Raw genomic sequence first — 23428 nt, forward strand, 5'->3', positions numbered from 1 at the left:
CTTCTCCTACTGATTGTACAGAGTGTCGTAGAGCACATGGGCACACATGTAGGAACCCAACCTGGTGGATGGATGCATAGCAGTATTTTGCAACTGGACACTCACCACCACATACTGGCAACAGAAAAGAGAGGAGTGATTGTCTTAAACTCCCTCCTGCTCTCCTCTCCCATTCTAATCAGTCTGGTTGAGCTACTAGCTCTAATCAGCTAAATGGATGGTCTGCTCTGGGTGAATATTGATGATGTTGGGAGGTGGGGACCTTAACCTCCCCTGGGGACTTCTCTGGGGGAGGGAGATTATTATTGCATATTGTTGTGGCAGAATTAGAATTTTCCACAACAATACTGTTATTATTGTATTGTGTAAAATGGTGTGTATAACATTTCAAGAACATATCAGTTATGCATTTTATTATGAGTATATTATTATCAGTGGTTTGATATTTGCACTATGATATGGTTTCATTTGTATCTCTCAATACATACAATATGTATTGAGGGGAGGGGGGGTTAAGGCGTCGCAGCTATTTTGTTCTGGACACACGCAGCTAGTCATGTATTCAGCATATCAAACAGTGGAATGATCAAAGTGTCTTAGTGTATGTGAGAGTGCATGGGAACTAAGCCAGGAGACCATCGTTTAAACCTCTCATCCTCTGTATGAGTGTCCTGGGATCCTTAACAACCACTGAGACCAAGACCTCCACTGGATGTCTTCTTATCTGTTAAATGGACAGCACCAGGGAGGAGAGGAGAGGGTTACTGGGTTCAAGATAATAGAGGGGGGAGAAAATGGGTGAGAGAGGGGGATGAGAAGGGGAAGAGATGAGTGTAGCAGAGAAAGAGGAGTGGAACTGAAAGAAAGAGCAAACGAGGGAAGGAGGAAAGGAGAAGTGTTAACACAGACAATCTTAGTGATGAGTATTGACAGCCAGGCACAGAGAGGGACTAATCTGATTGGTTGGTGGCCTGGTATTGAATAACCATCAGTGATAACCTGATCTCTCTCTTCCTCCCTGCTTCCTTCCCTTCCACAATGTGATCTGAGCTCAGGCTCTCATTGAACTCTGCAGGCACTGGACTTCCTCAGCTCACTTCTATTGAATAATATTTAGTAATGAATTATTACATTTAATAGGATAATCAAAGTGTGTGCCTGAGACAATGAAATAAACCATATAAATAAATAAACAATACACCAATTGTGAAATGGCAATCCAAAGAATGCTTACTTATCAATCCAAAACATCCAAACACAAATGTAGGCCTAAATTATGTTGATGAGCGGTACGATGGCTGCGTGGTCCAGTGGAGTTTATACTTGCGTACTATTGTTTGTACAGATGAACGTGGTACCTTCAGGCGTTTGGAAATTGCTCCCAAGGATGAACCAGACTTGTGGAGGTCTAAAATTGTTTTTCTGAGGTCTTGGCTGATTTCTTTTGATTTTCCCATGATGTCAAACAAAGAGGCACTGAGTTTGAAGGTAGGCCTTGAAATACATCCACAGGTACACCTCCAATTGACTCAAATGATGTCAATTAGCCTATCAGAAGCTTCTAAAGCCATGACATAATTTTCTGGAATTTTCCAAGCTGTTTAAAGGCACAGTGTATGTAAACTTCTGACCCACTGGAATTGTGATACAGTGAATTATAAGTGAAATAATCTGTCTGTAAACAATTGTTGGAAAAATTACTTGTGTCATGCACAAAGTAGATGTCCTAACTGACTTGTTAACAAGAAATTTGTGGAGGGGTTGAAAAATGAGTTTTAATGACTCCAACCTAAGTGTATTTAAACTTCCGACTTCAACTGTACATATGAGATGAGTATTGCAAGATATGTAAACATTATTAAAGTGGCATTATTAAAGTGACGAGTGATCCATTTATTAAAGTGGCCAATGATTTCAAGTCTGTGTATGTAGGCAGCAGCCTCTCTGTGTTAGTGATGGCTGTTTAATAACAGTCTTATGGCCTTGAGATAGAAGCTGTTTTTCAGTCTCTCTGTCTCAGCTTTGATGCACCTGTACTGACCTCGCCTTCTGGATGGTAGTGGGGTGAACAGGCAGTGGCTCGAGTTGTTGTTGTCCTTGATGATCTTTTTGGCCTTCCTGTGACATTGGGTGCTGTAGGTGTCCTGGAGGGCAGGAAGTTTGCCTCCGGTGATGTGTTGTGCAGACCGCACCACCCTCTGGAGAGCCCTGCGGTTGTGAGCTGTGCAGTTGCCGTACCAGGTGGTGATACAGCCCGACAGGATACTCTCAACTGTGCATCTGTAAAAGTTTGTCAGGGTTTTAGGTGACAAGCCAAATTTCTTCAGCCTCCTGAGGTTGAAGAGGTGCTGTCGCGTCTTCTTCACCACACTGTCTGTGTGGATGGACCATTTCAGTTTGTCCATGATGTGTACGCCAAGGAACTTAAAACGTTCCACCTTCTCCACTGCTGTCCCGTCGATGTGGATAGGGGGGTGCCCCCTCTGCTGTTTCCTGAAGTCCACGATCATCTCCTTTGTTTTGTTGACGTTGAGTGAGTGGCTGTTATCCTGACACCACACTCCGAGTGCCCTCACTTCCTCCCTGTAGGCTGTCTTGTTGTTGGTAATCAAGCCTACTACTGTTGTGTCGTCTGCAAACTTGATGATTGAGTTGGAGGCGTGCATGGCCACGCAGTCATGGGTGAACAGGGAGCACTGGAGGGGGCTGAGAACACTCAAGCTTAATGATGAGCTTGGAGGGTACTATGGTGTTGAATGCTGAGCTATAGTCAATGAACAGCATTCTTACATAGGTATTTCCCTTGTCCAGATGGGATAGGACAGTGTGCAGTGTGATGGCGATTGCATCATCTGTGGACCTATTGGGGTGGTAAGCAAATTGAAGTGGATCTAGGGTGACAGGTAAGGTGGAGGTGTTATGATCCTTGACTAGTCTCTCAAAGCACTTCATTATGACAGAAGTGAGTGCTGCTGGGCGATAGTCATTTAGTTCAGTTACCTTTGCATTCTTGGGTAAGCCAAGCGGTCTCTGTTTCAGGCCAGGTGCCAACCAATCACAGCCCCCCCCCCCCTCCCCCCCACCACCCCACTTAAGTGGACCTGATGGACTTTCCCTGGACCAGCAAATTTAGTCCCACAGGGATAATTTTATGGATAATAATAATTAATTTTAGGAACTGGGCCTGACCACAAGCCTTATCCTGTTCCCCCAATAGAATCCTTCTGAATCCTTCTGGGTCCCATGGCATATTTTGAAAGCTTCACTATTGTTTGTTATTATATCGATCTAAATTAACTTTTAGTAGATAAACATTATGTCAGTTGGGTCCAGCAGGTTTTTAATAACAGCTTGTTTTTATTCAAATGAAATCAGAGAGCATATGGCCCTATGCATATTAAGATGCACTCTTTATGGGGTATAGAAGTTCAGGCCTCCCCCTGATCTACAGTGTACCACCTCAGACAGACATCGACCCCTTGGGGGGTCATGACATTGGAGCGTGGAGAAGTGAAGGATGGCTGATTATTTTTCATGAAGTCTAAATCATCCCTCTCTCTCCCTCCCTCCATGCCTGCTTCTCTCCCTACCTCCTTTTCCCATCCTCTCTCTCCACCTGGAAAAATAGCAGGTGGTGAAACGTGATCCCGTATGTGTGTGTGTGTGGGGGGGCGCTGGGCTGGTCGCTGGGCTGGGCGCTGGGCTGTCCTACTAATGGAGATGAATGTGGGCTCAGGACTGTCTCCTGGGCCAAACGGCCACTGCACCGCCATCACGCTGAGAGATCCATTTCTCTCCAGCTTCCGTACGAGCTGCAAATCTTTTTTAATGAGTGGGGAGGGCTGAGACTCACAACTGGAGCTGGAAGATTGAGGGGGGGAATAGAGAGAGAAAGAGAAAAATTATGATTGGAGGACTATCCTATGCTGACTCGCCAGAACACGCTAACATCTGCTTTTCAGGGATGGAGTATTTTCAACCTAACTTCCGTTTCCGCTGAAAATCGGAAGTGGGAACTTCGCTCAGACGTCTTTTTATGCCTCCTACGTTAGGCTATTGGAGGACTGACGTAAGATAAAGGAGGATGGATGATAAAGCAAGAGAGCGAGAAAGAGAGGGAGGAGTGGATAAAAGGGGGATTGATATTAATGGGGGAATAATGCAGTGAGAGATACAGAGACAGACTGACAGAGATAAAGAGATCATGATTGCAAACAAGTCACCTCTTTGGCTCACCGTGGGAGGAAGTCTTGCAAACACCAAATCTGCTCATCACCACTCTTTCCCTTCCTCCTCCCTTGTACACTCTTAGAAGAAAAGGTGCTATCTGGAACCTAAAAGGGTTCTCCGGCTGTGCCAATAGGATAACTTTTCCACAGAGGGTTCTATATGGAACCCAAAAGGGTTCTCCTTTGGGGACAGCCGAAGAACCCTTTTGGAACCCTTTTTTTCCTAAGAGTGGAGTTTACATCTGTTGTTTAAGAGCCATGGTTCATATTACAACATATTAAAACATCCCATACCCTCTCTGTTTACCATGTTGTACTTACTCTCCTTTCTCTCCAGTCCAGGCTATGCTGGGATGGCAGTCACAACCCTCTCTCCCATTGGCCAGTAAGGTGGGCGGTGGGGAGATGCACTCTGAACCCACCAGGTGGGACCCTCCTCACTCTCTCCAAGCACTCTGGGGATCGCTGCATAATGCATGCTCCTAGAATGGAACTTATAGTCTGAGTAGGGAAAAACACACCAGGCCAGGGAAGAGACTGGATGCCGAGGCTATGTGTCAAAAATAAAACATGTGCATTTATGCCCCAAGAGCCTCACTTTGTGGCTGTGGGATTTCTTTACTCTAAAAATAACCCAGTGTTGCTATTAACAAAGCTGAATATTGGATGTAGAGAGTTAAACTAGAGGTTGACAAAAAACAGTATTGAGAGGAAAGTACAATTGTCTGGCTGGTTTTTGGCCTAAGTTTCAGTAATTCTGCAATGTCTGAGTGTCAATATTTTTTACAGTACTGCCTATCTGGTGTATGTGACAATAAAACATATATGTTTTCATCAATCTGTCAACGTTGTAACCTTGTTCAGAGGGTCAGCAAAAACTAGAGGGTCAAAAAAATAATAGCTGGCAAAAACATTATTTTTTAATGTCTTCCCATTTCCGGATTTCAACAAAATTGCCCTATAAAAACACTTTACTTTGAGATTCTTACATGTTGGCTTTAAAAGTAGATAGAGATTGACCTTGACTGCACCAGGCTTTGCAAAGTGTTTACTTACCCAGCCAGAAATCTATTAGCCGCTGTATGTGTCTGTGTGACTCATCTCTCTGGCTCTTGGGCAAATTCTGAAAGGGTTTAGAAATGTAGCCTTCCAGCTTTATGGTATTCTCAGCTAACACAATGTCTGGTCTGCCTGAACCAACTTCCTGTTTTTCATTAACTGGAGATTGAAGGTAATTTAGGACATGCTCTGTTTCTGCATCTCTCTCTCTCTCTCTCTTGCTCTCCCTCTCTCCCCCTCACTCTCTCTTGTGCAGTCTCTCTCTCTCTCCCTATTCCTCCCCCTTTCTCTCTCTCTCTCTCCCTCTCACACACCTCAGCATGTTGCAAGATGGAGAGCAACTGTGAATAGCACCTGAAGTGTTTCCTAACCATATGACCTGAAGAGGAAAAACTCCATGCCCTTATTTATGAACAGTAGCTACCCAATGTGAAGACCTACAGTATTTCCCTTCCAGTTGTGAATCAGCCCAGTTCTACTGTACATGTTCTGCTTCTGCTGTAGAGAGATGAGTCATCAGCCAGTGGGCTGAGGCTGGGGCTGCAGCACCTGCAGACAGTCACAACACCACAGCAGTCAGACAGTTTTTCATCCTCAACTTACCCACCACCTAAGAGGGTCACGGCTCTCAGTCTTTGTTGCTGTCAATTCTATTTACATTGACTCGAACAAGTCATCCCATGAGCAAACACAAAAAAAAGAGTCGCCCCTTGGATGGTATGATATGTTTCATGATTTAATATGTTACTTTTATGGCATGACACGTGCTGTCATCTGGACCCTGATATGTCTGTCTTTATACAAGGCTCATAAGATAAATCAAATAATCATCTAGGAAATGATCAACAATAACTGAATTAAAATGTCTGGTATCTTGCATAATAATGTAGTGAAATATTTAATGTAGTGAATGGATACAGTAACAGGAGTATGCAGGAGACCAACCCCCCACAATTTCTTATCAGAGGGCTCCCTCTTGTGGAAACACATGACATTATGAAGTTAATATACTGCCTCACCATTAGCATTAACTCCATCAGTAAATCAATACTGTTAATTAGTTGTTACCTGAACAATGATGTTAGGGCATATTTAGATAAAACAAACCAATCTATAACTTATCATTTATGTTATTGTTGAACATCTCTCCTCTAGCAACTTTCCTCCACTTCTGCCTCCCCTGCATCAGAGGGAACAGCAGGCTTCTGTGTTGCTTTACTTCTGTCACTGAGTTCCTGTATGATGGCACAGCTGCGATCCAGACTCTGTCTGAGGTCCAGCAAGTCTCTCTGCATGCCTTCCAGGATATCCAGCTTAGACAGCTTCTTGTCAATGGATGACGCACCTCCTGGCCACCATTATTTACAAGATCCTCCCCAACATCATTCATCTCTGGGCTGTTGCTGGTGAGACAGTCCTCCTCCTCTACTATGAAAGACCCCATGGTTTTCTTCCACACCATTTCAGAATAGGAGTCAATGAAGGATTCAAGCTCCTCCAAATTACTGTTCCCCCATTAGTCAATCAAGGCCTGCAGGCCTCCTGTTCTGGCAATCTCCTTGAGGGTCCTGTCCCTCAGCCTGGGGTGTCCAAGGGACTGTATATCCACAATATCTTCCTGTTTCTTCACCAGCATTCTTTCTGGTTCTTTGGGTTGCTGGACCAGGAGGAGAGCTTGGTGTCCTGGAGAGAACAGGGTGACTGGTTTTCTACCATTCTGTCCATTCCATCTCAGATGATGGCTCTGAGTAGATCCAGTGTGGAGACAGTCTGGGAGGTTCACCACTAGCGTCTATCTGCCCCCCATGTTCCACATCAGCCCCTCCTGATTCCCCTGAAGCACGCTGGCCATGCTGGACAGAAACCCCACCACATCCAGGATGGAGTGATTTGCTTCAGTCCACCATCCTCCGCTGGCCTCTGGTAGTGCCAACTCCTGTCCACCAAAGTCTGGGGCTCCTGAGTCATCTGAGGTTAGAAGGTCCTCTGAACTAGCCACCTCACACGTTGCAACACAAGAGAGCTCTGTCAGAAGAAATAGTAAATACATCATGAAATGATGCACTGTAAGTTCTATCTAATGTGCATCAGTCTTGCTTACCATCATGAAAGGGAGTGTCTGTGTGGTTTGCTACAAGGACCTCTATGCCCTCTCCCATCACTCCATCCATCTCTGGCTCCTGCATCAATATAAGACTCTTCCCAACCTGTTCTCCTCTCTGTAGAACCTCCAGCCTCTCCTCCACCAGCATCTCCTCTATCTTCTGTAGCAGCTCAGTGACCTGTGCACCAGTCCCCTGGCTCTTACTGTCCAACACGTGATATCTGTTGCCACACTTCTCAACAAGCCTCTGGAGGGGCTCTTCCTCACTCTCAATGCGCTGCTCGATGGTCGTGTCCCCCAGCCAGTCCCCAAAGGTGAATAGGACCATGGTTCTATTCCATACTTTCTCTCCGAGCGCCTCCAGGTGTTTTTCTGCTGTTCTACAGACAGTGTGGCTGAAGGAGGAGCTCACATTCATAACCACCAGGACCACAGTTACCACAGAGGCTGAGAGAGACATCAGGGAGCCAGGAACCACTGACAACCAGCCTGGTGGGTCCAGAACTGTCACAGTCTTACCCCTGACCTTTCCTTGTCCTTCCACACAGTCAGTGGCATGGCACCCTACTTTAAAGTGCTCTTTGCCCAGGATGGTGTTTCCAGCAGAGCTCCTGCCTGTGTTGCGGCCACTCAGCAGCATTATTCTCAGCTCTGAGGGACAGTAGAGCTCCCCTGTCACAAACAAATAAGAATACTGTCATGTATAACATGTCTACTGTGGACATAAAATGTATGAATACAAAGTGTTTCATTCACATTGTCAGATTTAAAGCTCTATGAGCGAATGGAAAATGTTCATCCTAAATATTTCACACCAATATGAATAGAAACAGACACCTAAAGTGCATTTTGAGAGAGATTGATTTAACTCACCGAATAGAGATCTGGCAGACTGTCTTTGTTTCTGCCTCCTCGCCAGTCTCTCCCCTGCTCTTTTCTGTTCTTCCCTCCTCTTCTCCTCCAACTCCTGCAGAACGCCAGCCTCAATCTTACAGTAACAACGGCTGTTGCATGACATCAGTTCAAGATAAATCAAAGCAGTGCGACACAAACAACAACACAGAGTTACGCATGGAATAAACAAAAGTACAGTCAATAACATAATAGAAAAAGTCTATATACAGTGTGTGCAAATGGCGTAAGGAGATAAGGCAATAAATAGGCCATAATGGCGAAGTAATTACAATTTAGCAAATTAACACTGGAGTGATAGATGTGCAGATGATGATGTGCAAGTAGAAATACTGGTGTGCAAAAGAGCAAAAAAGTAAATAAAAACAATATGGGGATGAGGTAGGTAGTTGGATGGGCTATTTACAGATGGGCTGTGTACACCTGCAGCGATCGGTAAGCTGCTCAGATAGCTGATGCTTAAAGTTAGTGAGGGAGATATAAGTCTCCAACTTCAGCGATTTTTTCAATTCGTTCCAGTCACTGGCAGCAGAGAACTGGAAGGAAAGGCGGCCAAAGGAGGAATTGGCTTTGGGGGTGACCAGTGAGATATACCTGCTGGAGCGCATGCTACGCGTGGGTGTTGTTATGGTGACCAGTGAGCTGAGATAAGGTGGAGCTTTACCTAGCAAAGACTTATAGATGACCTGGAGCCAGTGGGTCAGGCGACGAATATGTAGCGAGGGCCAGCCGACGAGAGTTTACAGGTCGCAATGGTGGGTAGTGTATGGGGCTTTGGTAACAAAACGGATGGCACTGTGATAGACTGCATCCAGTTTTCTGAGTAGAGTGTTGGAGGCTATTTTGTAAACGACATCGCCGAAGTTGTCGATCGGTAGGATAGCCAATTTTACGAGGGTATGTTTGGCAGCATGAGTGAAGGATGCTTGGTTGTGAAATAGGAAGACGATTCAAGATCAATTTTGGATTGGAGATGTATGATATGAATCTGGAAGGAGAGTTTACAGTCTAGCCAGACACCTAGGTATTTGTATTTGTCCACATTTGAGGTAATAAAGCTAGAATCCTTCGTTTTTGAATTCCAGGTCTCACAGCAAAATATTTTGGCACATATGCGAGTAAAATGGTCGCACTGTAGAGCCCTGATAGAACAGAAATATTCTAAAATCTACTGTTGGCAATATGGCAAAGCATTGTGTCCTAAGAACCATCTCAGTGATTACTCACCATTGAGCAGAGATCTCTGTTTCTGTGTCTTCATCAATCTCTGCTGAGCCCTTTGCTCCACTATCCGCTTCTTTTCCTCCACCTCTTGTAAAAGCAGTCCATCCATTTTAAAATAGTTGTCACTATTTTCTGTCACCAGTCTCTGCATCTTCCTGAACAGCTCTGTGACCTGATTTCCACCTGGTCCACTCTTCAAGTTGAGGCAGTGATACCTATGACTGCATTTCTCCACCAGCCACAGGGGGGCCGTGCCTCCTCTCTTGACTTGCTGTTCCATGTGCATGTGTCCAGGCCAGTCACTGCAGGTGAAGACGACCATACAGTGACTCCACACTCTCTCACTGAGGAGGGCCAGGTGCTCCTCTACAGCCCTGTGACGCTTCTCACAGAACACTGAGTGTGCCTTAATGACGATAAGGAAAATATGGGGTCCCGGGGTGCACAGAGAGACACTGCACACTATCTCCCTTTTCACCAGCTGAGGTGTGTCCTGCACCTTGAAGTCACACCACCAGCCAGGTGTGTCCACCACAGTAACCCACCCACCTGCCACCTCTCCCACCCTCCTAGAGCACGTGGTCCGCTCCTTGATGACAAACTCCTCCCTGTCCAGCAGCACATTGCCCACTTCGCTCTTCCCAGAGTTTCTGACGCCAAGAAGGACAACTTTCAGGTCTGAGAAAGACACAAACAAGAGACGTGAGAGACAGAGTTACTGTTCATGCTAATGCACATTTTGTGTTATACTGTCTGACATTAAGCTTCCATTTTAAAGAGACTGTCATTCCCACAATGATTAACAAAGAAATTTTAAAAAACCCACACGTACAGTCACAGGTACACACACAAACATAAACATGTACAGTCACAAGTACATATATAAACACACACGTACAGTCACAAGTACATATATAAACACACACATGTACAGTCACAAGTACAGTACATACACAAACAGACACAGATAGCATACACCTGTGTGTGTATTACGCCACTATGAAACTACTGATAACGTGGTGTATTGACAACTTGATCAGATGTCTGTCACATGTTGCTTTATCGCACACAGTATGTACCTGCTACACACAGTATGTACCTGCTACACACAGTATGTACCTGCTACACACAGTATGTACCTGCTGCACACAGTATGTACCTGCTACACACAGTATGTACCTGCTGCACACAGTATGTACCTGCTACACACAGTATGTACCTGCTACATACAGTATGTACCTGCTACACACAGTATGTACCTGCTACACACAGTATGTACCTGCTACCCACAGTATGTACCTGCTACACACAGTATGTACCTGCTACCCACAGTATGTACCTGCTACACACAATATGTACCTCCTACACACAATATGTACCTGCTACACACAGTATGTACCTGCTACACACAGTATGTACCTGCTACACACAGTATACATACAGTACATGGGGATATTATAAAAACATGAATAGTTGCTATAAGTAATGGTAATGTTGCCTACAAATATCAGTACACACACCACATTGATAGAAGAGGGCAGTTCATCATCTTAACTTACATTAAACTGGCCATGTTAGGGTTAGAGTAATACTTTTACACTGATTGATGCTAAAGTTATTAAAAACAACTTCACAAGCCATGTGTAAATTGTCCTTTATATACAGTACAACCTTTTTCTCAAGTTGATATGTAAGACAATTGAGATTAAAAAACGTACCACATGTTGATGATTCTCTGGTTGCCATTTCTCTTGATCTTAAGCTTTATCTGTGCTTAGTTTCTCCCCAAAATTGTTACAATCCAACTCATTTTAGTCATCATGTCAATGCCCAATAACAGTCCTTTCCCTTCTGGCTTACAACAACTTCCTGAAAGACTGGGGTGTAGCTTTTACTCTGAAGGGAATGGACACTTGCCTTGATGACTTGTGATGTCTTTATGAGTCTGAAGTTAGGCAGTAATAAGCAGTAATAATGTTATGTTTATAACCACATGGGAAGTTGGTAATAACGAGTTGTGAAGTTGTAAATATGAATTGAATGCATGAGACTAAATTGAGAATAAAAATGGGTTTAGTAGTAAACAGATTATTCAGTAGACATTCCTATCGGTCCTAGACTATGGCGACATCATCTATATAAATGCAGCTGCCACTTCATTAAAGCTGTTAGTTGCAGTTTATAATAGTGCACTGAGATTTATTACGGGCGACAATTTTAGTACTCATCACTGCATTCTCTACAAGAATGTTGGTTGGCCCTCTTTGATGTCACGTAGGTTGATATATTGCTATGTTTTAAGTTATAAAGCCCTTTTACAAAAAGACCCACTGTACTTAACATCATTAATTAACTTTAGACATACGAGCTACCACACCCGGTCTCAGGGATGGCTAACTCTGGAAATTCCTTTGGTCTCTGTGTTTTCTTGCACCTTAATTGTGTAACAATTGGCCCCTAGGCCAATTCAGAAAGCTGATTGAGGACCTTATTACTGATGAATGTGTTTGTTTTTTATGACCGTGTTTTTCTTTCTGCTCGCATATTGTATTTATATTTTGATGTGTGTATTTTCTGTAATTTATGTAATTCAGGGCTAATCTGTAAAATAAACCTTGGTCTCAGTATGACTCACTGATAAAATAAAGGTTAAATTAAAAATGTACTTCCGCAAATGCTGGTATGAAGGTAATTTCCTTATTAGGTGATGTCAGAGTTCAGCATGTGGGAGAAGATGGAGCTCAGGGATGACAGACAAGCTTCCCAATAGTAATTACCAGTTGGAGGGCCATTCAACTGGATTTTTACCAGTCGTATATGTGGTAAATACTACCTTCCCACTTGGTTATGAATGGAGCATAAATAAGGAGCCAGCCATTTATTTCAGTTGAAGAGACATCAACAAGCCACTCCTCAGAGTCAGCATGCCTTGCAAAAGTAAAAGATAAGGAAGAAAAATAGTTAGGCTGGACTTTATTGACCCAACTTTATGACATGACTCATCTGTCTGAGTTTGTCATCTGCCCAGCCCACCTTTGTCATTGATGCAGTACATCTGTACAGTTATTATCTTATGTTGACTTGCCCATGACTGAGAGGCAGTATATACATCATGTTGTTACAGTTTTTCACAATTGCTAAAACACAATTTTGCAAACTAGGCTGGTTTTATCAAAATACTTAACACAATTCACAAAACCACACACCCAAACTACAAAATACCTCATATATCCTGCAAAATGAAGCACTGCAACCAAAACTACATATAGCATTATCAAAATCAAACATTTGCACGAAATGGCACACACTTCATTCATATTACCATTCTCCCCCTCCCTCTTCCTCTCTATGCATTGCCATAATACTAAAATAGTTCAAATTGTAGAAAATTCTTCAGAGGCACAGAAATATTTGCAGATACACACACATGCTGTTGAAACACAAGTCAGTGCAACATATGCACAGCAGATATATTTACATTGGACTGAACAAAAATATGCTCACAAAAAAACAGTAAACTGAAAAAGAAAATTGCTGAAAAAAATTAGCTGAAATAATATATAGAAAAAAAAAAGAGGCAAGAAAAATAATTAGGCAGCATCTTGCCGCACAGCTGGGTCTGGCCACAACGCCTCGTCCACATCACAGGCAATATCTTCCCTTGACAGACATCGAGGGAAGAAGCGCCTTGAGTGCCTTATCCATCCCTGAATCGCACCCACATCAATCTCATCACATGCCTCTTCCATAGCCTGCACAAGAGGCATGCACTCAAAGGGCTGCCGGTCGTATACCTTCCACCGCCATGCCGAAAAGAACTCTTCTATGGGGTTCAGAAATGGTGAGTATGGTGGGAGGTATTGCACGAGAAATGGTGGGTGGTCAGCACACCAGTTTTGGACTGGGGCTGCACGATGAAAGCTCACGTTGTCCCATACTACAACGTACCGGGTTCTTTGATGGTCTGCATCATTCATACACTCTGGTGGTATGAGAATGTTGTGGAGTCTGTCCAGAAATGTGAGAATATGGGCTGTGTTGTATGGTCCAAGGTTGGCATGACGGTGGAGGACACCATGCGTATTGGAGATGGCAGCGCACATTGTGATGTTCCCACCACGTTGGCCAGGAACATCTGTAATGGCTCTGTGGCCAATGACGTTTCTCCCCCTTCTTCTGGTCTTTGCTAGGTTGAACCCAGCCTCATCCACATCCATAAAGATGAACTCATGTGGGATTGCATGAACATCCATTTCCAGTACTCCCTGAAAACAAAAAAGCAGTCAATATGGTGTTATCCATTACACTGGGAAACAATGTTTCATGTAGTGTACTGCAGTCAATATTGTACTTACATCCACATATGCTCGTCTGACCTCTTTGTTTCTTTGAGAGTTTCTCTCAAACGGCACCTTATAAAGTTGTTTCATTCTGATTTGGTTTCGCTTGAGAATGCGAGCCAATGTGGACAGACTGACTCGTTGAATGTTATTGAATATGGTGTTGTCTTGGATGATGTGGCTTTGAATTTCTCGTAATCTGATTTCATTATTTTCCAAAACCAAGTTTACAATGGCAGCTTCCTGTACCCCGGTGAACATTTGGCCCCTTCCTCCACCATGGTTGCGTCTCTCAGTCCTTTAGAAAAACAAAAATATAGGGCTTGGACAATGCAGCCTAAAGATATTTCCCCCACAGTAGAGTAAATTCTACTGGAAATTTGTGCAGTTAGTGTATGACATCAGCCATTCATGAAGTAAACAGGTGTCACCCAACTGATACAGTATGACATGGGGTGTACTACATAGTGTGAAAGACATTTTGGTTACATACCTGTACTCCAGTCTAAATGTCCGGATGACACAGGCGACAGTAAAACGGCTCAAGTTGGGCTGTACTCTCTGTCCAGCCTCTCGCATTGTCAGCCCATGGTTGATGACATGATCAACTAAGGTTGCTCTGATTTCATTTGAAAATTGTTGTCTTCTTTGGCCATGAACTCCTCTACCAGCTCTACCCCTACCTCGCACTCTTCCTCCCCCTCTCATTCTCCCCCTCCCTCTTCCTCTCTCTGCAATGGCTTCCATTGTTGTTGTAAAATAAAAGGTGCTCACCTGTGGTCTTTTCATAGTGCTTACTTCCTGATTGAAGTGGTAACAATTAACCATTGAGGTGTTTGGCCAGGTGGCACATGTATTGGCCAATTAGCTCATGTAGTGTCATTTTGAATGGCAGTGTTTTGAAATAGCAAACTTGTTGTGTCTGATGCAGAGAACCGTGTGCAGTGCATTTAAAAAGTGCCATTTTGAATTGTAAAATGTGTGTAAAGCAGAAAATGTGTTTAGACTTTTGGAGACTTGAGAAGAGGTTTTGCTCTCTGTGTGTCAGTTTAAATAATGGTGCTGTGCATGTCATTTTAATGTGTTAGCAATTGGAAAAAACTGTAAGCATGTCTTAATGAATTGGTGAAGTCTGATTCCGGTAGGTAAAAACTGCAATCTTGCATCCCAAACATTAATTTTGACAGCATTCCTAGAAAAGAAATGGCAAACTATGCTACTATGCTACTGCAATTGTTTTTTGCTACAAAGTTGGATTGTTCATTGCAGTGTCACCAATAATCAAATCAAAATCAAATCAAATGTATTTATATAGCCCTTCTTACATCAGCTGATATCTCAAAGTGTTGTACAGAAATCCAGCCTAAAACCCCAAACAGCAAGCAATGCAGGTGTGGAAGCACGGTGGCTAGGAAAAACTCCCTAGAAAGGCCAGAACCTAGGAAGACACCTAGAGAGGAACCAGGCTATGAGGGATGGCCAGTCCTCTTCTGGTTGTGCCGGGTGGAGATTATAACAGAACATGGCCAAGATGTCCAAATGTTCATAGATGACCAGCATGGTCAAATAATAATAATCACAGTAGATGTCGAGGGTGCAACAGGTCAGCACCTCATGTATCTCTACCACTCCTGCTGTCTCTAGAGAGTTGAAAACAGCAGGTCTGGGACAGGTAGCACGTCTGGTGAACAGGAACAGGTCAATAACGACCAAAACCTCACCTATATATCTATAGTATTTGCCATTCAAACAGATGATCAATAATCTCAAAGAAGGGAAGAAGAAAGGGAAATGATGGATGCATTTCAAAAGTATTGGAACATGTCCCTGCTAGTATTTTCTTCCTGCTTTTTCTCGCTCCTCCCACCTCTAGTTACACCAATCAAAAGCATTTCTCTGCTCATACGCTTAAGCTAGCTAGTTAGCCTTTCTAGCATCTGTGTTACACAATCGTGTCTTGAGGTCAAACCTGAATCAGCTTATCGAGAAGGAACTAGCAAACTAGCTAGTTTCTTCAACAGCCATGGGTGTGCAAGTCAAAGTCGAATACTGGTATGTTTATTTTCCTTTTATTGGATTGTTCGCCGTTTTTTTTAAGCGGCTCCCATGCGTTTTTGGTAGCTACTGTAGCTAGTAGCTCGAACCAGCCACCTTCATAGCGCAGAATACCCACTCTTTTATTATGAAACGGGCTATGTTTTATGCTAGCTAACGTTAGTTGATGAATGTTTACCTTAGACATTGCTTGGACATTTTCCCCCAACTACTTTAGTGTTAATTATTCATCACTAAGCCATGTTTTTGTTTTGTCGTTGTCTTTAGCGGTGGATGAGGGTACGAGCCCCGCTATCAGGAGCTCGCGCGGGTTGTCACCGCGGAATTCACTGAAGCGGAAGTGTCGGGCTTCGTAGGAAGGCAAGGTAAGTTGGTCCTTTCTACATAGCCTACTACAGACAATACAGGTACGTACAGTGTTGGTAAGTACACTAATAATGTGAAGTATTTTGACATCGCTACATGTTCTTCTGTGTAGCTATATATTCACTGGACAGTTTATTAGAGAGGTGTGTGTCACCCTCATGCAAGGTTAGTGCAAAGGCTGAGTGAGTAATGACAGTTGCCACACGGACCCCCCTTTGCCTCCAGAACGTCCTGAATTATTTGGTGGAATGGATTCTTTAAGTCGGACACATTCCAAAGGGATGTTGGTCTACACTGATGCGATGGCATCATGCAGTTGCTGCAGATTGGATCGTGGTACACCACCGTCATCAGCCTGTACCATTGACACCAGGCAGAATGGGTCCATGGACTCATGCTGCTTACGCCAAATCCTGAGTCTGTCGTCAGCATGACGCAACAGGAACCGGGATTTGTCGGACCAGGCAATGTTTTTCCACTTCTCAATTGTCCAGTGTTGGCGATCGCGTGCCCACTGGATACGTTTTTCTTGTGAGATAGGAGTGGAACCTGGTGTGGATGTCTGCTGCAACAGCCCCTCCGTGACAAGGATCGATGAGATGTGCATTCTAAAATGCCATTCTGCACACCACTGTTGTACTGGGCCGTTATTTGTCTGTTTGTGGCCCGCCTGTTAGCTTGCACGATTCTTGATATTTTCCTTTGACCTCTCATCAATGAGCTGTTTTTGCCCACAGGACTGCCGCTGACTGGATTGTTTTGGTTTGTGGCAACATTCTCGGGAAACCCTAGACACTGTTGTCGTTGAAAAGCCCAGGAGGGCGGCTGTTTCTGAGATGCTCGATCTGATGTACTTGGCACCAACGATCATACCACACTAAAAGTCACTTAGGTCACTCGTTTTTTCCCATTCTTCTAACATTCAATTGCACAGCAACTGAATGCCTCTGCCAGTCTGCCTGCTTTATACAGCTATCCATGGCCACATGACTCACTGTAGGAGTGAACCATTTTCTTGTACCTAATAAACTGGCTGGTGAGTGTATGTCTCTACTATATTCTCAGACTACATTGTTTTCCTTGATTTGATGCTTTTGTTTCTGCAGGCAGTTTTGAGATTGAGATCAATGGGCAAGTAGTTTTCTCCAAGCTCGAAACAAGTGGCTTCCCATATGAAGACGACGTAAGTTGTTAACTTCTTACAAGGCTGTCATTTTATTGTCTGACACACTGTATGTGTGTCAACTGCCAATGACTACTGCCAATGACACAAGATGTCTTGTCCCCCTGCAGATCATGGACGCTATACAGAAAGCCCATGATGGCAAGCCAGTGGAGAAGATCACCAAGAGCCGCCCGCCTTGTGTCATCCTGTAGATCTCCTCTCCCTCTATTCTCCAACCCTGCCCTCTCCTGACAGCAGCATGCTGAAGACAGGACAGTGCGCATCCATCACTGCCACTGTCATTACTCACTCAGCCTTTGCACTAACCGGGCATGAGGGTGACACACAACTCTACGTTGAAACTACACTAGCAGAGTTGGACTAAGACCACTGTCTTTGATTTAGAGTACAACCTGTCATAAGGTTTTGTTGTGCCTTCTCTCTCCCCTCTCTCTCTGCTCCCATTGAGGTGTTCCAGGACTTATATGATTACTGTAGACCAAAGCTGAAAGGTTTATAGTATGATGACCCCAGTCCTGGCAGCTCCTATGTTATGGGATCAGAGAAATGGAGGAGACCGTAAGATCGAGGGGCAGACGGGTTGGGGGGAGCACCCTATTATATTCCAAAAGCCTCATTGCCTAGCAGACAGTTACTGCCTGATTTGTTCTAATTCCTCTCAAATACAGCACCATCATTGGCCAGACATAAACAAAGTTTTGATGAATGTAAAAGATAAATGTTATCGAGTACCAAAAGCAAGAAGGGAAGGAGCTCAATTATTTTCAGCCCTCTGTGAAAATAATTCTATCACCAAGCATCATAAGCCCTGTTTCACAACTTGTATCCTGTACCCTACTATGATGATGAACGTGCTGTTTGAACCTGTCAATGCAATGTTTGTCAATTTATTTAATAAGATGTGTTCTAAAGTGGAGACACTTTAAACAAGGTTGAAGCTTAGACCTTTAACGTTGTTTTTGTGTTCAGTTCTGTCACTGCAACTTTTATTTATCTTTAAACTAGTGTATCTCAATGTCGGAACTTGGATGTAATCAGGGTTTTTTTCTTCAGTTTTGGCTATCTTATAGCCTGGAGCATTCCAGGCAGTGTCTTTAACAGTGAACTATATCTCTGTTTTGAACTGTTCTCTTTAGCTGAAATGTGAGGAACACCGTAGTAGCCAAACCTCTTGTAAATTTGCAATTGTATACTGCCACTGAATCATAGATGATGCATTTTCATTGACTCTGTGGTTTTTATATATGATCAGCTTTACTATTAGTAGAGCTGACGTTGCAAGTAGATAAATCCTCAGATGTTTTGAAAGCCATCTCTCACTGCTCTGTCTATAACTGACGACACCTCATCAGCCACTGTTTATGCGCACAGTTTATTGAATATCATCTCTGAATACAATTTGTTTTTGTTGCCCAGGGCTGTCAAGTATGATATCCATTTGGGAGAACTTCTATCACAAAATAAAGTTATGGATTATTTAACTGTATAAATATGTTAGTATTGTCTTAACGTGTCATGCTCAAAACTACTTAACATGTTTTTCTTCTCTTTGTTTCACTTCTGTAATAACTACTCAACTCCATTAGAATGGAGAACATGTCAGTTCTAAAGGGCTATGTAACAACATATTACCATATTATTACAGTATTGGCTCATTCACAGGTCTGAACTCTATACAGTACATCCCCATGGCAACATAGCACCTCAGGTGTGTTACTCAGGTCTCAGTAATTACTCTCTTGTTGATACTCACATTCAGATATCGAATGCCACTGTCATGTGATCATTCTATAGGGGGAACAGCTGTAGGCTACACCCACGCTGTAATGTCAACACAGAGCCAGCCATGACAACTGCAGTAGGAAGAGAAAAGCCTTTGGAGCAAGAAGCATCTTGGTACGTTTCATACATTGCGCCTGCATTGATCAAACCCTGCTGACTGGCTACAGTATAGTGTTTCCGAGTGTTTTTTTCCTGTATTGAATGTGTTAAGCAGGGTTGTGGTCAATTTTAATTAATTGAATTCAGGAAGTAAACAAATTATAATTCCACATTGAATAGAAGTTGAGGGCAATTGGAATTTAAATTTCAGTTTTCTTCCTGAATTAACTGGTGTTCAGCTCAAAATACCACTGCCATCAAGCTAGCTATGTACTTCTGTTAACTGAAATGTTTCCAACTCACTCTGAGTAGGAATAGATCCTCTCAGATATGACATTTTGTGGAGGTGTTGTTCCTGCATGTTATGGTCTTGACACTACACACATGGAATCAAATACCCTGCCCAGCTATATTATTGTCTCAATACACATTTCAATGTTTTTCTAGAACTTATCCATTACTAAAGAACAGAATAGAAATGTCAAATAACTCAGGATGATGAGCCTTTGGAGTCTCCATTGTCAATGGTTTTTGTTTTTGCAATGTTTTATTGTTTTACTTGAAAAAACAGTTAACTATCATGTAGTAACTTGCCTGTTTCAGTTGATCACTGGCCCAACCCTACCTGGGACAGTAAACCTGTAATCCAGTATACCCTTTTAGACTTACTCATGACTAAGGAGGCAGGTTACGATTGCTCCTATTGTATTTACATATTGAGGATTCTTACTCCTCCTACATCAGTCATTCAGGCAAAACACCTTTACATCAGCGAAGCACAATCAAGAAGAAAGGAGTGAGAAGAAGAATCTGGGTCAAAAGCCATGGGTGTGGTGCATATCAGAGTGGAGTACTGGTAGGTTTATATTCATTTATATTTGGGAGGATGCGTTTGTTTAACAAAGAGGCCGGAAACTATGGAAGTCATGGAACATATGGCAACTGCCATAGCTTTTAACACTCAGGTTGAGTCTGTATGTTGTATGTTTTTATGCCGTTTTAATTATTCATCACAGTTTTGGTTTTCTATCACTGTTTCAGTGGCCAATGAGGGTACGAGCCCCGCTACAAGAAACTTCAGCAGGCTGTCGCTGTGGAGTTTCCTGAGGCGGAGGTGTCAGGCTTTGTAGGACGAAAAGGTCAGCTGGATAACCAATCAATCACATTTATTTTATAAAGCCCTTTTCACATCATCAGTTGTCACAAAGTGCTATACAGAAACCCAGCCTTATTCCCCAAAGAGAAAGCAATGCAGATACAGAAGCACAGTGGCTACAGTGAAATGTATTGTTGTAGTATTGTTGTAAAATATGTTGTAATATTTACCTATTCTTTTGGTAAAATACCAGTTTTCACACCTGTTTTGTGTATGTGTCCATCAAGGTTAAACCTACATATTGTTTTGAAGAGAAGTGTGATGCTGTTGTTTCTGCAGGGAGCTTTGAGTTGGAGATCAACGGGGAGTTGGTCTTCTCCAAGCTGGAAACAGGTGGCTTCCCCATGGAAAAGGATGTGAGTACTGGAAGCTTTCTCCTCTGAAGTTGCAGAACTGTCAACTTCAGCCAGTTTGTTTACATCACTGAAATTGACACAAATGTTTTGAAATTGACACAAATGGTCTCAACAATGTGTATGCCCCTTCAGGTCAGGGATGCTCTCCAGAACACCTATGATGGCAAGCAAGTGGAAAAGTGGACCAGAAATCGCCCACCTTGTGTCATCCTGTAGATCTCAATTCCCTCTATCCTCCAACAGTTATCACTCAGACCAATGCTGATGTCTGTCACCACTCACACAGCAGAGAATATTTTCTGTTCCTTCTCTCTCTCTGCTCCCATTGCAGTGTTCCAGGACTTTATATGATTACTGTAGACCAAAGCTGAAAGGTTTATAGTATGATGACCCCAGTGCTGGCAGCTCCTATGTTATGGGATCAGAGAAAGGGAGGACATGGGAAGACTGGTTGGGTGGAACTTCCTTATTCCAGATCTTCTATGCCTATCTGCTTACAGCACCATCATCAGCCAGATAAACGATCAATTTGAGCTGCTGAAGCCTGTCTCGCGTTGTGTTACTGTGTATTGATCTCCCATATTGCAACTGATGCTTTGAAATTAGCTTTAAGTAGAACTGGTCAGTTGAGTAGATGAATTGCTAGTTATGGTAATGAAGGCCACCACCCACTGGTCTGTCTGCTACACTAACGAGACATCAGCCCATGTTCATCACACGCCATTTCAATTATCATCGCTGAATACTGTTATTGATTGCTGATGACAATGTTTGATACCCACTGGGAGGACTTCAATCTCGAAACAAAATAAAATGACATTGTTTGTTTTCTTCCTAATTGTTGTCATGTTCAGAACCCAGGCTTTACTGGCAACACAGTAGGAAGGAGGAGACCGCAACCCATACAGACACTTGTTTTTACTGATGCACATTTGTACACTAGAGGGTGACACATGCAACATCCTTTGCCTACAGTTTTCTATTACTTGCCAAGCTCAACTCATTGTTAAAAAGTCCTATTCTGTAAAGTGATATTTGCTGAATTAGTTTTCACATTTATCTGACTTCTACAGAATGATCTGCGTAGTGTACTGTATGTTGAATTCCTTTTGCTTGGTTGATGGTTTTGCACTTTGGCCCTTTATGAGTTTCTGCTCCTTGGGCGGTAAGTGGCTGACACTGGCTAGGTGGGTCCAGGCTACAGGCTCTGGTAAGGAGTGATAATTCATGCAAGCCTGCTTGCTCTATGCCTGATAGAGCCTATCATCTCAGTCTATGAGCTCCATAGTACTGTCACCGTCTCTGCCGCCCATTTTGTGCCACACAATTCCCCCATCAGAACTTTATGAATTGAAGCATTCAAAATTAGCATTGTGTAATTCATATATGATGGGGTTGCCATGATCATTTTTGCAAGAGACCCCTCCATACCAGTCAACAGTAACTTCTGAACTCTGTGAAGTATGAATTTTTATAGTGTTATTGGTTTGTCATATGATTTGTTAGAGGACATTCCCTCCTGCATCGGTTGCTATCAATTATGAAGCGGGTAAGTGACTGTATGTCACAAGAAGGATGCAACCAACAGCCTCTTTAGTTTTTCAATATTGTAGTTAATGGCCGGGAATACATTGTTCCTTGCGGGGATTGAACCGAGAACACCATGACTCCCAAGACAAACAACCCCAAGAGAATAATGTCCTCATCTATGTTCTGCATATTACGTACGATAATGCTAAAGAGGTACAGTACAGAGGCATATGGACACAGCAGATGGACCTCCACTATTAATGATTACCGCCCTGTGCCACAGCAAAATTGCTATTTTCTCTATCCCTGTCCGTCTGTCCGTCTCGCGCTCTCTCTCTCTCTCTCTCTCTCTCTCTCTCTCTCTCAGGCTTCTCCCCTTTTGATTTGTCCTATTATTTATTGTTTTCTCAGTAATTCAATACCTTTGATACTCCCTCAACAAGACACACTATTCAGTTCCTGCTTATAACATTTAATTTACATATGAGTACATCACAATGAGTACATTACAATACCATTTAGCTCTGAGACAGGTGCCATAAATTGAATGGTAAATAGCATAGGCGCTATAGTAAATGGGGACAAATTGTGAATGCAAAAGCCCAAGTGCAGTGAACATCTAGAGCCCTGAAATTCAACTTGAAGCCTTGAAGACAGTTCCACACCATTTTTTCATTGTTCCCCTCTAATAAGGGACCGATTTAGACCTGGGACACCAGGTGGGTGCAATTAATTATCAGGTAGAACAGAAAACCATCATGCTCCGGACCTCATAGGGTAAGAGTTGAGTACCCCTGCTCTAAAGTAAACACATGGGTGTGGTCCACTGCTTATCTAGTGACCCCTCTGTCATGAGCATGGATGAACACACTGTCATATTTCTAATTTCCAATTCATGCTTTTCACAGATTGATTCAGCATTAATTGACTACTGGCAAGAATGGTGGTGGTGCATCAATAACATTTGCGTTTAAATTAACAACAGTTGTTGAGTGGTAACAGGGGATGTTATTGATTTCCTCAAGGTTAC

General features: G+C 43.1%; 2 protein-coding genes and 2 pseudogenes across 4 annotated transcripts; 2 read left to right on the forward strand and 2 right to left on the reverse strand.

Annotated features, from left to right (window-relative positions):
- Positions 1-6040: 6040 nt before the first annotated feature.
- LOC106606817 (uncharacterized) lies at positions 6041-9438 on the reverse strand. Its single transcript, XM_045715381.2, has 2 exons — positions 8266-9438; positions 6041-8064 (listed from the first exon to the last, which is right to left on the reverse strand). Exons 1-2 carry the CDS (start codon positions 8492-8494, stop codon positions 7376-7378), a joined length of 918 nt encoding a protein of 305 aa, XP_045571337.2. The 5' UTR covers positions 8495-9438; the 3' UTR covers positions 6041-7375.
- Positions 9439-9523: 85 nt separating this feature from the next.
- Positions 9524-11451, reverse strand: LOC145877508 (GTPase IMAP family member 4-like). The gene is made up of 2 exons (XM_082973123.1): positions 11247-11451; positions 9524-10206 (listed from the first exon to the last, which is right to left on the reverse strand). Exons 1-2 carry the CDS (start codon positions 11272-11274, stop codon positions 9524-9526), a joined length of 711 nt encoding a protein of 236 aa, XP_082829249.1. The 5' UTR covers positions 11275-11451.
- Positions 11452-15742: 4291 nt separating this feature from the next.
- On the forward strand, positions 15743-18965 carry LOC106606821 (migration and invasion enhancer 1; annotated as a pseudogene). Its single transcript, XR_001329129.3, has 4 exons — positions 15743-15920; positions 16191-16288; positions 17396-17472; positions 17583-18965. The product of XR_001329129.3 is annotated as a migration and invasion enhancer 1 (transcript).
- A 224-nt stretch (positions 18966-19189) lies between these two features.
- LOC106606820 (migration and invasion enhancer 1-like) lies at positions 19190-21706 on the forward strand (annotated as a pseudogene). Its single transcript, XR_006769229.2, has 5 exons — positions 19190-19371; positions 20101-20212; positions 20398-20495; positions 20792-20868; positions 21001-21706. The product of XR_006769229.2 is annotated as a migration and invasion enhancer 1-like (transcript).
- The last annotated feature ends 1722 nt before the right edge of the window (positions 21707-23428 follow it).

This window comes from Salmo salar, chromosome 03, assembly GCF_965601325.2.
Source record: "Salmo salar chromosome 03, fSalSal1, whole genome shotgun sequence".
Lineage (NCBI taxonomy): Eukaryota > Metazoa > Chordata > Actinopteri > Salmoniformes > Salmonidae > Salmo > Salmo salar.

Coding starts and splice junctions, on each gene's coding strand:
- LOC106606817 (XM_045715381.2), bottom strand. CDS start 8,494: ATGTTATTGACTGTACTTTTGTTTATTCCATGCGTAACTCTGTGTTGT. Junction 8,065..8,265: donor GTCTGCCAGATCTCTATTCG/GTGAGTTAAATC, acceptor TGTTTGTGACAG/GGGAGCTCTACTGTCCCTCA.
- LOC145877508 (XM_082973123.1), bottom strand. CDS start 11,274: ATGGCAACCAGAGAATCATCAACATGTG. Junction 10,207..11,246: donor CAGAGAATCATCAACATGTG/GTACGTTTTTTA, acceptor TGTCTTTCTCAG/ACCTGAAAGTTGTCCTTCTT.